Source organism: Natator depressus, chromosome 5, assembly GCF_965152275.1.
Source record: "Natator depressus isolate rNatDep1 chromosome 5, rNatDep2.hap1, whole genome shotgun sequence".
Taxonomy (NCBI): Eukaryota; Metazoa; Chordata; order Testudines; family Cheloniidae; genus Natator; species Natator depressus.
In genome coordinates this window covers 107,529,172-107,542,997 of record NC_134238.1, presented here as the reverse complement: position 1 = coordinate 107,542,997, position 13,826 = coordinate 107,529,172, and the positions used below count along the sequence as shown (strand labels likewise).

General features: G+C 40.9%; 1 protein-coding gene across 4 annotated transcripts in view; it reads left to right on the top strand.

Annotated features, from left to right (window-relative positions):
* The window catches only part of PSIP1 (PC4 and SRSF1 interacting protein 1), a 65,501-nt gene extending 64,271 nt beyond the window's left edge, over positions 1 to 1,230 (top strand). Inside the window, exon 16 of one of the 4 annotated variants that reach the window (XM_074953424.1) lies at positions 468 to 1,230. In XM_074953424.1, the coding sequence (XP_074809525.1) occupies positions 468 to 531 (64 nt within the window). In that variant the 3' untranslated portion in view covers positions 532 to 1,230. The remainder of the gene's footprint in view (positions 1 to 467) is intronic. The other 3 variants (XM_074953425.1, XM_074953428.1, XM_074953427.1) reach the window with 3 other exon arrangements.
* The last annotated feature ends 12,596 nt before the right edge of the window (positions 1,231 to 13,826 follow it).

Sequence of the window (13,826 nt, the reverse complement as noted above, 5' to 3'; positions counted from 1 at the left end):
ATAACTTTTGAAGATGTATTATAATAGCTTGAGAAAACAGTGGAGAGTTACATCTTTCCCAGATATGTTCAATAGGGACAGGTTAAGAAGGACCCTTTTCCCCCCTCCCCCTCCTTTCTGTTTGACTTAATAGGCATGCTTACCATTTAACTAAAATATCTTGTAAAAAATCTGGACACATGTTGAATAATTAGCGCACTGGAACAATATTAAGTTACAACTAGTAATTTATGATGCATCACATTACTTTAACGTGTTCACATGAGAGAAGTCTCAAGGTCTATTAGCAAATTGTTCAAAGAGGATTAGTTACTAAATGAGCATGACTAGCTGGGAAGGGTGAATAACATTGAGGCTTTTAGTCTATAAAACTACTCTGGGTCTAGTAATCTTTACTTATTGCATGGGGAACTTCACGTTTGGCATGAGGGGAGCATTAACCTCTTTCTGCTTTATTATTTCTCTAGAACATCTGATGAAGAAAGAGAGCTTGAAAAAACATCAAAGGACTCTTCCTCTGAAAATAAATGATGCCACTGGAATTTTTTTTAAAGTATAAATAAGAGGATTGTTTAAGTTTTGGATTTCAAATGCAGACTGCTGAAAGTTTTAAATAATTTTATAAGCATAGTATTTTAATGTTTAAAATTTTGTGGAATAAAAGTCCCCTTTAACCTTGGTTTTAAAAGTATTTAAACATTCTTGCTGGTAGTTTTGTCCAGTATTATACAGGCTATACACAGTTCAAATGTGAAAAGAAAGTCCATTTAGGAAACTGAAAAAAATGCTTGTATGTCACAGAAGTTAGAGCTGTAGTATATTTTTATCTGACTGCTGTATGTTAATGTCTAGTTAATAGCAGGAAAAAGTATAAACAACTTTTTAAAACTGCTAGACTGCTTCATTTGTATAAACCTATTCTCTTCCTAAAATACTGACCTGTTTGTGCATAGTTTTCAAAACTCTGATGTTTGTCAGATTTGTCTTTTCACTGTGTTTTGTAGGAGTTGAAAGCATTTTTATAGCAATTAAAATGTTAATGTATAAGTATACTCAATCACTCATTTTTTTTAAACAAAAGTTTAGTTTTGTTCTTGCAACCTCATTGTGCCAATATATAATGCTATGTGACCTTCCATGGTATGCTTTTGGTATTATAGATGTCATACTAGGAAAAAAATGACCTGATATTTCTATTGTACCTATTGATGCACATAGATCAGTAAAGATAGTCTTGAACAATTTATAAAAAGTAAAGAATTTAAATGGATACAGAAGCAAGTGACTGCATATTTTTTTTGTGTTGGGAGTTGCTTAAATTAACACCTGTTCATATGGTTCAGAAGTATCATTGCCAACCCCAGGTCTAATTTTGAAAATCTAAAGGAACAAGAAAGAAGATTGATCCAAGAGTTTGTCTTGGAATTAGTTTAGGCTACAAGACCTAAGTTTCCTTACATCAAGGAAACACTATAAGGAAGACTTTCAAAGCCACAAAGGGGACAAAGCACCCAACTCCTATTGAACTCTCCTTTGTGTCCTTGAAAATATCCCCTTTTCTCTCCTTTTTTCATGAAATACAAAGATTAACATACCTTACCTGTGTCTTATTTTAAAACTTATTTCAGGAGGTAGACATAGACAGTTGAGATTTTCAAAGTTCTGCAGAACTTGAATGTATCTTTGAGACTGAATTTAAGAAAATGAATGTAGCATTCCTTTGACAGATAGGATGGTGAATTTAGAAATCCAAGCTCAGCATTACACCTGCCAGTGTCCCATCAGATTGATAATTATATATAATCTGTGGGAGGCTGAAAATGTTTAGGTATCAGGGATTTGTTCTGTATATAGTGTCCAATTACTTCACATATTGCAGTGTTTTTACCCAATATTCAGTCATGTTTTTCCATATCAAATGCTGCTAGATAGACAAATGTAGGTGTGAAGGCAGCGGGTGGTGCCCTATCATCAAAATCACTAAGAAAAGGGAAGTATTGATATTCTGTTCCATTAGTACTTTATCAGAAGGTTGTTTCTAGTATTGGAAAGTTAAAATTGTTTACTGTTGTGAAACAGTCTTTGCAAAACTGTGAAAGTTTACCAGCAGGGGCAGAACTTGCCTGCCATCCACTATGGTGTTCAGGTGAAGGGAATTTTTACTTGGCCAGCCCCCCAAAAAATAAAAACAGATGCTGGGGCAAATATAGATGTAATAACATTTAGGAAGTTTGTTGTACAGAATTGTTTTCTTATAGTATTCATTTTTAATAGCATAGTGATTGCATTATTGACACTAGCATTTCAAACTTGAGTGAATCCAATCAAAGGTATTTGTATAACTGTGTACATATACATACATACTGATCCAGTTAGGCAGATGCTACAGCTATCATTGGTGTTTTGAGTTTCTGTATCCAGATGCACTGGTCTCATCACTGAATTTGATGAGATTAATTCCATGTTCCCTGACTCTTCATGAGTCTTTTACCAACCCCTTAAATTAATTTGACTGTGGATATTGTATGAAAATATTTTCTAACAATTGCAGGAGCAATGCAATATCAAATCATACTGTTGCATTGATATTCTACACTGTTAGTCTCAGTACAGCTTAGTCTGTATGTAGGGAAAAGAAATCACAAATGCAAAATCATATTTGACATTTAAGACAGTGGCCTTACCCCTCTTGCCCATTACCTGTCTATTACAACAGCATCTTTTGTTACATCATCACAAAACCTTCCACTCTAAGAAAAAGCAACTACATATGCATCCATTGTTAGAGGGGAAAGATACAATTTAAATACTACACACCACTTTATTTACCATATCAATAGGGGAGCAATAGGAAAGTGTCTCAGATAAGAGTTTTAGCATTCATATTGATCTAAAATAGCACAGCCCATCTTCAGAATTATTTAGAATAGGAGGGTCTTCCAGAAAGGGCAGATCTGCTCTGCAGTTAGAGCATTTCTATGCAGAAATCAAGCACCAAAATGATCTAATTTCAAACTAACCATTCTCCTTTTTCCCCCCAAGCAAGGATCAGGGCCTGGTATGTCTACATTGAAGCTGGAATGTGTAAATTCAGGCATGAGACACAGCCATGCTAATTCTAATCAAGCTAGCATGCTAAAAATAGAAATGTAGCCATGATGGTAGGAAGCAGCTATCCCTCCTCTCCTCCCTATGTATTTATGGTCTTGGACTGGATTGTACTGGGGGGTGGCTAGTCCCTCCCTTCACACCACCACAGCTACACTTCCCTTTTTAGTGTGCTATCTTGATCAGCACTAGCATGGGTATGTCTCCTCAAGATGGAATTTATACTTTCCAGCTCTAATGTATATGTACCCTCAAGTAAAAGGTTCTTATAAGGTGTTGGCCCCTTAGGCACTATTTTCTTGCATTCTGCAAAGAACTAAAAATCAGCTGCTGATCAGATCCTGAAATGAAAGTGGTAAATCTGCCTGGTAATAACTCTTGCTCAGTCTCTGCCTCTACTTGCACAGGTGCTCAGGAGAAGAGCTAAAAGAGTGACTGATTTGGGGGGGGGGGGGGGGGAGGGGAGAATGCCTTACATAGTTGAGCCCCTGAGGTTCATTGGAATGGGAGTCTTATGTAAACTAACTTACTTCCTTGTTATGTTATCTCTTGACAAGACTTTGCTGACTAAAAATATTTTGTTTGCTAAATCATTTCAGCAGCTTAGAATGACCTGTGGGCTTTGGGCAAAACTAGTAGTTAAACCTGTTGGGGCATGGTTTATTTTTCTTGTCTTGTGTGCGTTGTACATTGCTAGAACCATGTGTCCCTTCTACAACAACCCACAACTTGAACATGATCCTTCAGCCAGCTTCAAATGCAACACTATAGAAGTGATACTAACACACTGCCATGAAGAAAAAGTTTAAGATCATTTAATATATGTTCTAGTTGGGCATCTCTGTACTAGGGCATTTTATTTAGTGCAGGTCAATAGCAATGTCCAGGTGAACTCTCTCATTGGTCTGGCAAAAAACTTGCATTACACTTATCAAAAATAAATCCTCGTGGCCAACTGCTTGCTTACCTAACAAAATATATAGAGTACCATGTGCCTGTGAAGACAGCTTAACCAACAGAATAAGTGGTGTATTGTGAAGAGTCAAATGGAAATGAACAATTTTTCAGTGCTTATACTAAACTTTTAGCTTTTTGGAACAAACTTCTTGTCATTCTTCATAACAGTAGCAGTGTAGGGTGTATTAATGTGAAGACCAAGAGCACTGCAGTTTTTTTCTTAGCTGGCTGTAGGGTATAGATGGAAAGTTTAAGAATCACTCAGTTTTATTGCATCTTGTAAGCGAGACATTTTTCTAAATTAGCACTTAATATTAATTGTTACAAATTAGTTAACATACAGTTCTATAAACTTAGGCTCCATTTTTTAAATTTCTCAATTGCACAGTGTCAAAACTATAGATGCAAGGATTTGTTTATTTTCCTACATGTTTAAGGAAATAACTCCCTATACATTATCTGAATTAACGTGAACTAAAATTGAGTCCCTGGATAGCTCAATGTTTATTTTAAGTGGATAGCTGTATGTGTATTGATGGAGATATCTATGTCTGTATTGTCACACATCTATTACACATAAAAATTTAACTTTTGCATTAGTAGTTTTCCTTATCATTTTTATGCTCTAACAGTATTCATGAAGACTAAGTAATAAAACAACCTAGCATCAAAAATAATACATATGCAGTGTCTTTCCCTAGGTCCCCTAATCCCCTTCAACCAAAACAGGGATAGCTATATATAATATCTAGGGAAGGTCTCCACTATTTTCCTAATCAGGAGTTTAGAACAAGTAAAGTAGAGAGGGTTCCTGAATGCCCCATCTCAACTTTTAGAAAATACTTAGTATCATAAAAGGACTAGCCATCAAGTCAGGAGACAGTTAAAATTTGCAGTGGGTTGTAAATCTTTAGCCCAGTTACCTGACCCTGATACAACACAATTAAGTTGTGTCTCATGATAAATGTAAGTGGGTCCCTAGACTCTGTTTTCATAGTGTAGATGAGTCTTTCCATTTAAACCTGGATGTAGGTACTATATAGTCAAACTAATATTTAGCCTTAAGTATTAGAGTTTAAATTTAGCATTTCTGTTGTGCAGGTGGATAATACCATGTCTATTATGCTTCACATTTTTATTAATGATATAGTGCCATTCCTGTGCATGACCCTTTACAATAGAGGTTATAGCCTTGCCTTGAGAAACCTACACTCAAAGGCCCCAGTCCTGCAGATTAAGCTGCATAATTGGACCATGGACCCACTCAGTGTAACTTGCTCTTAAGCACTAAATTTTAGTACATCCATAGATTTAGCTCCTGTGCATGAGCAGTTTTTGTCCCTTAACCAGAAATATATAGAAAACACAATTTGCATCCATACTGTTCGCACTGAGTGATTAAGAAACTAAACAATCCTTCAATTTGCAGAATTGAACATTGATCTTTGTATACTTAACTTTTAATAGAATTAAAATATAAAATTATGTACTAGGTGTAGCAAAATAAAATGTCTTCCTTACAGGATATTAAAAACACCACCTTGAATTCCACCTCCAAATTCAACAGTAGCCACTGCTGCTCCCAATATAACCCTCAACTGTCTACACATCAAAACTAATCCAGAATAAGGTAAGGTCAGAATTTAAAACAGATTTTCCTCATATGAAATGTATACACTGTACAGTTGGCCAAATGCATTAAGGGAGATGGTTAGGAGTTCACTTGTTTCTGAACCAATCGACAGGGACTCCACGCAGATACCAGTGTGGACCGTTGGTCGAGCTCCTGTGCCATTGTCCACCTGGCCCTCAGAATAGAGAGCATAGTGGCAGTGTCTGGACCATCACTGTGCTCCAGCAATCCCTGGCTTAAATTCTGGCTCTTTGGGGTCACAGGCAGCTGGGTAGAGTAACACTAAACTACAGCATGCAGCAAGCTTTCAATCAACCCCAACATGGGAGCTGCAAATGGCTTCTTTGCAACCTAAATCTATTGTGTACAATGAAAATTTGGGATTCTGTACTTTATTAGAGACCCGTAAGAGTTTAGTTATAAAAGTTGTTTAAGTTCAAGTACATAAAAGGTTGTTACAAGGAGGAGGGGGACAAATTGTTCTCTGAGGACAGAACAAGAAGCAATGGACTTAAATTGCAGCAAGGACAGTTTAGGTTGGACATTAGGAAAAACTTCCTGTCAGGGTGGTTAAGCACCAGAATAAATTGCCTAAGAGGTTGAAGAATCTCCATCACTGGAGATTTTTAAGAGCAGGTTAGACAAACTCCTGTCAGGGATGATCTAGCTAATACTTAGTCCTGCTGTGAGTGTAGGAGAGTGAACTAGATAATCTCTTGAGATCCCTTCTAGTCCTATGATTCTCTCACATTTTCTTTTGCTTGAATGATAGGGCTAGAGTCTGGGAAGGTATAAATCCTTCCCTCGTCAGTCATCTTGTACTGCATTCTAATCTGTCTTTCATGGACATGAAAGACAATCATGGTTCTCCTAAGCTATTATTTCCACTTGTTTTTTTTCCAAAGTGGATTAAACTAATTCAGAATAAGGCACTCTTACTCTGGAGTAAGAGAATCAACACATGGAGTTCGTCAGGAGCAGCTATTCTGGAATCACTCCATGTGCAGATGCGCCATTAGCAAACTGTCACTATGTTCAGTTTCTATGTGATCTCAAAATGTAGTCTTGTGTAGAGTGCATTAAAAAACAGTCAAATGTTGATGGGACAGAGGCATGGCTGTGCAGCTAAATCTGCAAACAGAAAAAAACCTTACTCACTTTATACATGCAGATGGTAGCTTTACACTGGGATTTGTACACCATCCACATGCTTAGAGCTGGTCAGAAAGTGTGTTGTATTGCTCAGGAAAAATTTTGAAGAAAACATTTTTCAGTCTACCCATGGAATTTTGCAATGTGTCCCTATACCTGTTCTATACTGCACTGTGTTCTGGGTACTGATCCCACAGTTCAGCTTCAAGCAACTGCACATGTCCCTTTCACGGTAGGTGTGTGCATATCTTGTGCACAGTTGTCAGATTTTCCCCTCCATGGTACCCATGGGGGCAGTGTGAGTGCCTTCTGGTACCTCGCACCACTGCACACAGGTATAAAGGGCCACACTGCCCCTTCCTACTGCCAGTGACTGTTGTTGGAGCTGCGATCCTTTCATTTGCTAGTCTTCCCTCTTTTAGTGTACATAGTACCTAGAGTATTAGTTTTCAGTCTATTGTATTCGTACGTAGTTAGATATAAGAATAAATTTAGAGTATTTTTCTAGAGGGGCATTACCAGTTCCCAGTTGGGTACCAGACTAATGCCGTCTCCTCCAGGCTTCAGGGCCTGTCGCTCATGTAACAAATCAATGCCAGTGAGCAACCCACACCTCAGCTGCCTTAAGTGTCTGGGAGAGGTGCATGTGAGTGACCAGTGTCACATCTGTACAAGGTTCAAACCCCAATAAAAAAAAAAAGGACAGCCACACAAGTACCTACTTATGGAATCTGTGTATGTCCACATCTGTTAGGAGTGCTCCCCCGATCCGACTGAGTCAAGAGGCAGATTCTCAGCAGTGGTACCTAAGAAGAGGCTACATAAGTCTTCCAAAGATTGGCTAAAGGTGCCTTTGAAATCTACAGTGAAGGCACTGAGCAGAGGTAAGGTCAAAGAGGCAGTCCGTAAATCAGGAGGGATTGCTGACTCTGGAGCCCAGGAAGGAGCTGTTCAGACCAGTTTCTGAAGGGCCAGTGCACCTTTTATTATGGGAGACTCAAGAGCCCTTTCTGATGCTGTCTACACCCAAGTCTTCAGAGGCAGCCACAAAGTTGCTTAACCTATTGGTGCCTGCTTCCCTCAGTGTTCAGGAATCTCACCTGGTACTGAGATTAGAAGAGCATGCTCCTACAGTCCCAGCTCCAGAGTACCATTTGGTACTGGTGACTTCTAGAGTTGCTGAACCTCTCTGTTGGGTTCTCTCCAGAAGGAAGTCAGCGATAATCTTGGCAGTACCCCCATCTCCAGACTCAAAGCCAGTCTTCCTGGTACTGACGGGGTCAGCTTCCCTGTGGTCTGAGGACTCATCAGACCAAATGTGTCTTGTACTGAGCATACCTAGTAACCCCAGTGGGGTACCTGTTCACTATGTCTTGGCTCTCTAAGGATCTATGGCCTCATATCTGGATCCTACCACCACATCAGTGGCCCTTCTAGACCCCTTGTGGCTTCCCTCCACATTCTAGAGCCTCTCTGCTCCCATTCCACCCTTCTTCATCTGCTAGGTGCCAGGAGCATCTGCAGCAGGGTTACTGCTTTCCCTCCCTAGTGCAGGCATCAGTACCATGCAAGGGAAGCAGAGGGCTGTGGAGGACTGGAGAGGGACCGCCTCAACAACCCACAGCCTTCTCTTCTTCGTCTCCTTCTGAAGCAGTAGTGACTGAGTCTATGTTGCCCCCTTTTGATAATTTCAGAGCTCATCAAGACTGGTTGAGGAAGGTGGCTGTAGCTCTAGATATCCAACCAGAAGATGTGCAAGAAAGGACACAGGCTCATGGACATTTTAGCCTGTGCAGGACCCTCTAAGGTAGCTCTTCCTATTAATGAGGCCATCCTGGAACCTGTCAAGATGTTATGGCAGACCTTGTCCTCCCTGTTCCCCACAGCTAAAAAGGGTGGAGAGAAGATACTATGTCCCTTCACCTGGATTTGAGCACTTCTGCACATGTTCCTCCAGGCACCCTGGCAGTTGCTGGTGCTAACAAAAAAGAGAGAGAGGCCTCAACTCTGAAAGAAAAAGACCAGATCAGCAGAAAGCTTAATTCCATTGAAAGTTTACAGTTTAGGATTGTGAACCAGCAGGTTCTCCTGCCTCATTACGATTTTAGCCTGTGGGATAATATCCTGTTCAAATTTCAAAGAAACTTCTAGATGAGACAAAGCAGAAGTTCATTGCAATGGAGAAGGAGGGCAAATTAGTTATCAAAACAGCATTGCAAGCGAGCCTGGATGGGGCAGACTCTGTTGCTCAAGCTATAGCTTCTGCTCTCACTATGCGGCATTCATCTTGGCCTCATTCATGAGATGCAACAGACCACTGAAGACCTCCCATTTGAAGGCCTCTTGCTCTTTTCTGATAAAACGGATGAGAGGCTTTATAGACTTAAGAATTCGAGGGTGACCCTTAAATCTCTAGCGATTTATACACTGGTAAAAAAAAAGTTTCACCCACAGCAGTCCCAGCGGTTTCATCCCTTCTTGCCACATACCAAGGACCTGTGCAAAAAGAGAGAGAGAAGTTACAAGAGGCACCCTCCATTTCCCCCCTTCTTCTGCACCTACCAGTTCTTCTAGGAAAACTGGGTCTTCTAAACAATCATTTTGACCTGTTGGTTGAGAGCAGTTTACCACTTCCCAGAGTACTATTTTTATCCAGCCCAATTTTGACCAACTGTCTATCCCGCTTCCTGAGTGCTTGGACCTACATCACTATGGATCAGTGGGTGCTAATCACAGTCGAACAGGGATACACCCTTCAATTTATTTCTATTCCCCCTTTCCATCCGCCTTTCTAGTCCCTCTTCACAGGCCACTTTCACAAGTGTGCCTTTTCGTGAGATGTAGTCTCTCCTTCTCGTGGGGGCCATACACGAAGTCCCTGTGTCATTCAGACAGAAGGGATTTTACACCCATTTCTTCCTAATCCTGAAGGCAAAGGTGCCGTTTCAGGCCTATTTTAGATTTAAAGCAGCTAAATAAGTTTCTAAAGAAAACAAAATTCTATTCCAGCATCTATTATCCCTTCCTTAGCTACTGGGGACTGGTATTTGGCTCTTGACTTAAAGGATACTTATTTTCATATAGCGATTCATCAGAAAGTGTCATGGTTCGTGGATCCTACTCCCAATTTGAAGTACAGCCTTTCAGACTGTTGGCAGCCCCTTGCGTATTTACAAAATGCATGACTAATTGCAGCATTCCTGTGAGGGTTGGGAGTCCACGTATTCCATTACCTAGACAACTAGCTAGTAAGAGGCCAATCCAGGTCTCAGTTATTCTCCAGCATAGTGACTATTCAGTCCATTTTTGATGCAATGGGTCTCCTACTCAATACAAAAAAATCTATCCTGACTCCGGTTCAAAGAACAGAATTCATTGGGTTGTCCCAGACTCTACAAAGGTCAGGGCTTTCCTACTGGGAGCAGAGATTACAAACAAGGCAGGTCACTGCTCTAGACCTAATAGTGCACCTTGTCACTATGGTTCTACCTCAAACTTCTAGGTCACATGAGGCATACACTTACATGGTGCAGCATGCCAGACTGCACCTCAGAGAACTGTAGAGTTGGTTTGTCTGTTTGTTCACTGACCCATCATCATATGGACATAGTGGTTCAAAAACGTGCTCAGGTCTCGTCCCCCCGGACTAGTGGATAAAAACCTTGAATGTATGCATGGGAGTTCCCTTTGACCCTCCACAGCAGAGACACACTGCAGTCACAGATGCATTGAATCTAGGTTGGGGAGCTCACTTAGGTCCTCTTCAGACTCAGGGGCTTTGGTCTCCACAGAATCTAAGCCTCCACATAAATATCAGGGAGCTTCAGGCCATCTGTTAGCGTGCCTGATGTTCCTTCAATATATTGGGGTGGAATTTCTTGTTGTTCACAGACAACACAGCAGCCATGTTCTATGTAGACAAACAAGGAGGGCTCAATTGATGAAGTTATGCCAGGAGGCGATCCTTTGGAAATTTTGCATTGCCAGTTCTGTCCTGAAAGCTGCTTCCTTCTGGGAGTTCAAAACACTCTGGCAGACTACCTGAGCAGGTCTTTTTCAGGTCACCATGAGCGGTCTCTTCCCCCAAAGATGTCCAGGTCCATTTTCCAGCAGTGGGGAACTTCCTGAGTAGACCTCTTTGCAATAAGAGCAAACAAAATGTCACGTTTTGTTCTTGAGCAAGTCACAGCCTGGGTTCACTGACAGATGCTTTCCTCCTACCCTGGTCAAAAGGCCTGTTGTATGCCTTCCCTCCAGTTCTGCTCCTACCCCAAGTCTTGTCCGAAGTCAAGCAAAATTCCTCTCACCTTATTCTAGTACCCGCAGCATGGCCCAGTCAATATTGGTTTTTGACTCTACTAGTCAAACCTCCACTGTTGCTCCTGAGAGATGTGATCTCCCAGGACTACGCCACCTCCTTCATCCCAGCCTTCAGGCCCTGCACCTGACAGTGTCGATGCGCCATGGTTGACAAACTCAGAATGAGATTGCTCTAAGGGAGTGCAGAAAGTTCTGCTGAGTAGCAGGAAGCCTTCAACTAGGTCTACTTACCTTGCAAAATGGAATAGATTCTCTGTTGGGTCTACACAAAGGTGTCACTCCAGTTCAACCTCCAGTTTACCATACCTTAGACTATCGTTTGTTTCTGAAACAACAAGAGTTAGCTCTTAGTTTCATCCAAGTCCACCAGGCAACTATTCCACCCTCCCATGGATAACCAGTCTGTTTTTCCAAATCTTATTTCTAAAGGGTTTGCACTGATTATACTCTCAGTTCACAGCCCAGTTCCACAGTGGAGTTTAAATTTAGTTCTAGGAAAGTTGATGGGTTCCTCCTGTGAGCTGCTAGCAACTTGTTCTATTACACCTATCTATAAGGGTGACTCTCTTGGTAGTTATAACTTCAGTCAGGACAGTAGGGGAGATACGAGCTTTAGTATCAGAGCCTCCCTATAAAATTTTCTTTAGAGAGAAGGTTTTCCTTGGACCTCACCCAAAATTCCTGACTAAAGTGGATTCTGATTTTCATATTAATAGAGAAATTTACTTACCAACTTTCTTTCCAAAGCCTCATTTGAGTACATGGGAGGAAAAACTCCATACTCTAAATGTTGGAAGAGCTTTGGCTTTTTACCTGGATCAGACTAGGCCATTCAGGTTTCTGTTTCAGCTCTTCATTGCAGTTTCAGACAGAGTAAAGGGCCACCCAGTAGCCACTCAGAGGATCTCTGCTTGGATTTCCAGCTATATTCATATATGCTACTGATTGGCTGATATTGCTTCTCCAAGTAAAGTTGTAGCTCACTCAGCTAGGTCGCGGGCAGCTTTTGAGCTTTTCCGGCTCATGTGTCCATCTTGGAGATTTGTAAGGCGGCGACGTGATCATCGGTCCGTACCTTTGCCTCTCACTATGCCATCTCTCATCAATCTAGAGATGATGCCAGATTTCGACAGGTGGTTTTACAATCACTGTATAAGTAGATGCTGAACCCACCTCCAGTTCAAAGTGCTTGTGAGTCACTTACAATGGAATGGACATGTGCAATCATTCAAAGAAGAACAGCAGTTACCTCCCTTTCCATAACTGTCATTCTGCGAGAGGTGTTGCACATTCCCATTCCACAACCTACCCTCCTTCCAGAAGTCTTTCTTAGAAAGGAACAGACAAGGGTCGGAGGCAGCATGGTCCTCTATTGAGACCAATCACACTACCCTGACAGGTACTGCTGAGGGGAAAATCTCCAACTGTGTATGAGGTGTGTGCACACACGTACAATAGAATGTACATTTGCAAGAGATCTCAAAGAACAACAGTTACGGAAAGATAAGTAACCATTTTTTCAAGAACAACTCCCTCCAGAAGTGTCTTGTGGGAGATTTGAAAATGCATTCCGGGAACTCGGGGGAATTGGGTGAAAGACATCAACCTTCTATTATTCTCCCAGGAACAAACTATTTCCAAATCCTTTTCATGAAATGGGGGTTAGATAATCAAGGCACTGTCAGGATGCCAAACTCTTCTAACAGAGGTGAGAACAACTCTTGATTTCTCACAAATTATACTTGTGAAATTGAATACAGAATAAGTTTAGTTACAGCTTTACTTTTCAAACCACAAGTTTACTAGGGTTCATGCAATTGGGCAATACAACTAGATGTTTTGTAAAGCAAAATGGTGCTGTTGTGATGTAAACTCAAGTGCCTGAGCAGGATTAGAAAGCAATGTTTCTCTGTTCAAGTCACTTTTTACTGTAAGATTGTACACCAGTAGTAAAATCAAGGAGGAACTAAGGTGTACTAGGTTTCCAGCTTTCCCTCAAAGTGAGAAGCAAAGATCTACCTCACCATTGTGCTGGCAAAGTGCTAAATATTATGGGGTGGTAAATGCCCAAAGATTTGGCAAGGTTGAAAATACTTGGTTCAGAAATAAATGTTATTCGTGTTTAACAGATTAACCACTTCCTCTTCCTCACAACACTCAAAGCTAGGAACTGAGATTTAAGATAACTGGATTCTGTAGCTAGGTTTTGCTACCTGGCCATTGAGGTCAGCTGCTTTGGGCATTAGTTTGCTCCTTTAGAACTTATCTGCATCAGTGTGCAGGTTTTAATTAATTCACGCTTGTGAAGTGCTTGAGAAGCTCAGGGTGAAACATGATGTATCAGCACAAAATATTCTTTTCCTTAAAGAAAACTGGAGTACATGGATAAAAGGTGAAGATCATTTTAAATACTTTTTAGCAATCTCTGTCACTGTATCAGTACCATACCTGGGCTCAGTGCCCCATTTTCATAGCACATGCATTTCCCTGCAGGAACTGAAGTCTGATGCACAGTAGGAATGAGACGGCAAGTTTGTATGTGCCAAGAAGTGGGTGCCTTAAATCTATTTTTTCACCAGACCCATTTGCCCTTCCCTGGGCCACCGAGAAGCAGAGGGCTTCACCCCTCTAAGACATGAAAAGCCTCATGCTTCTC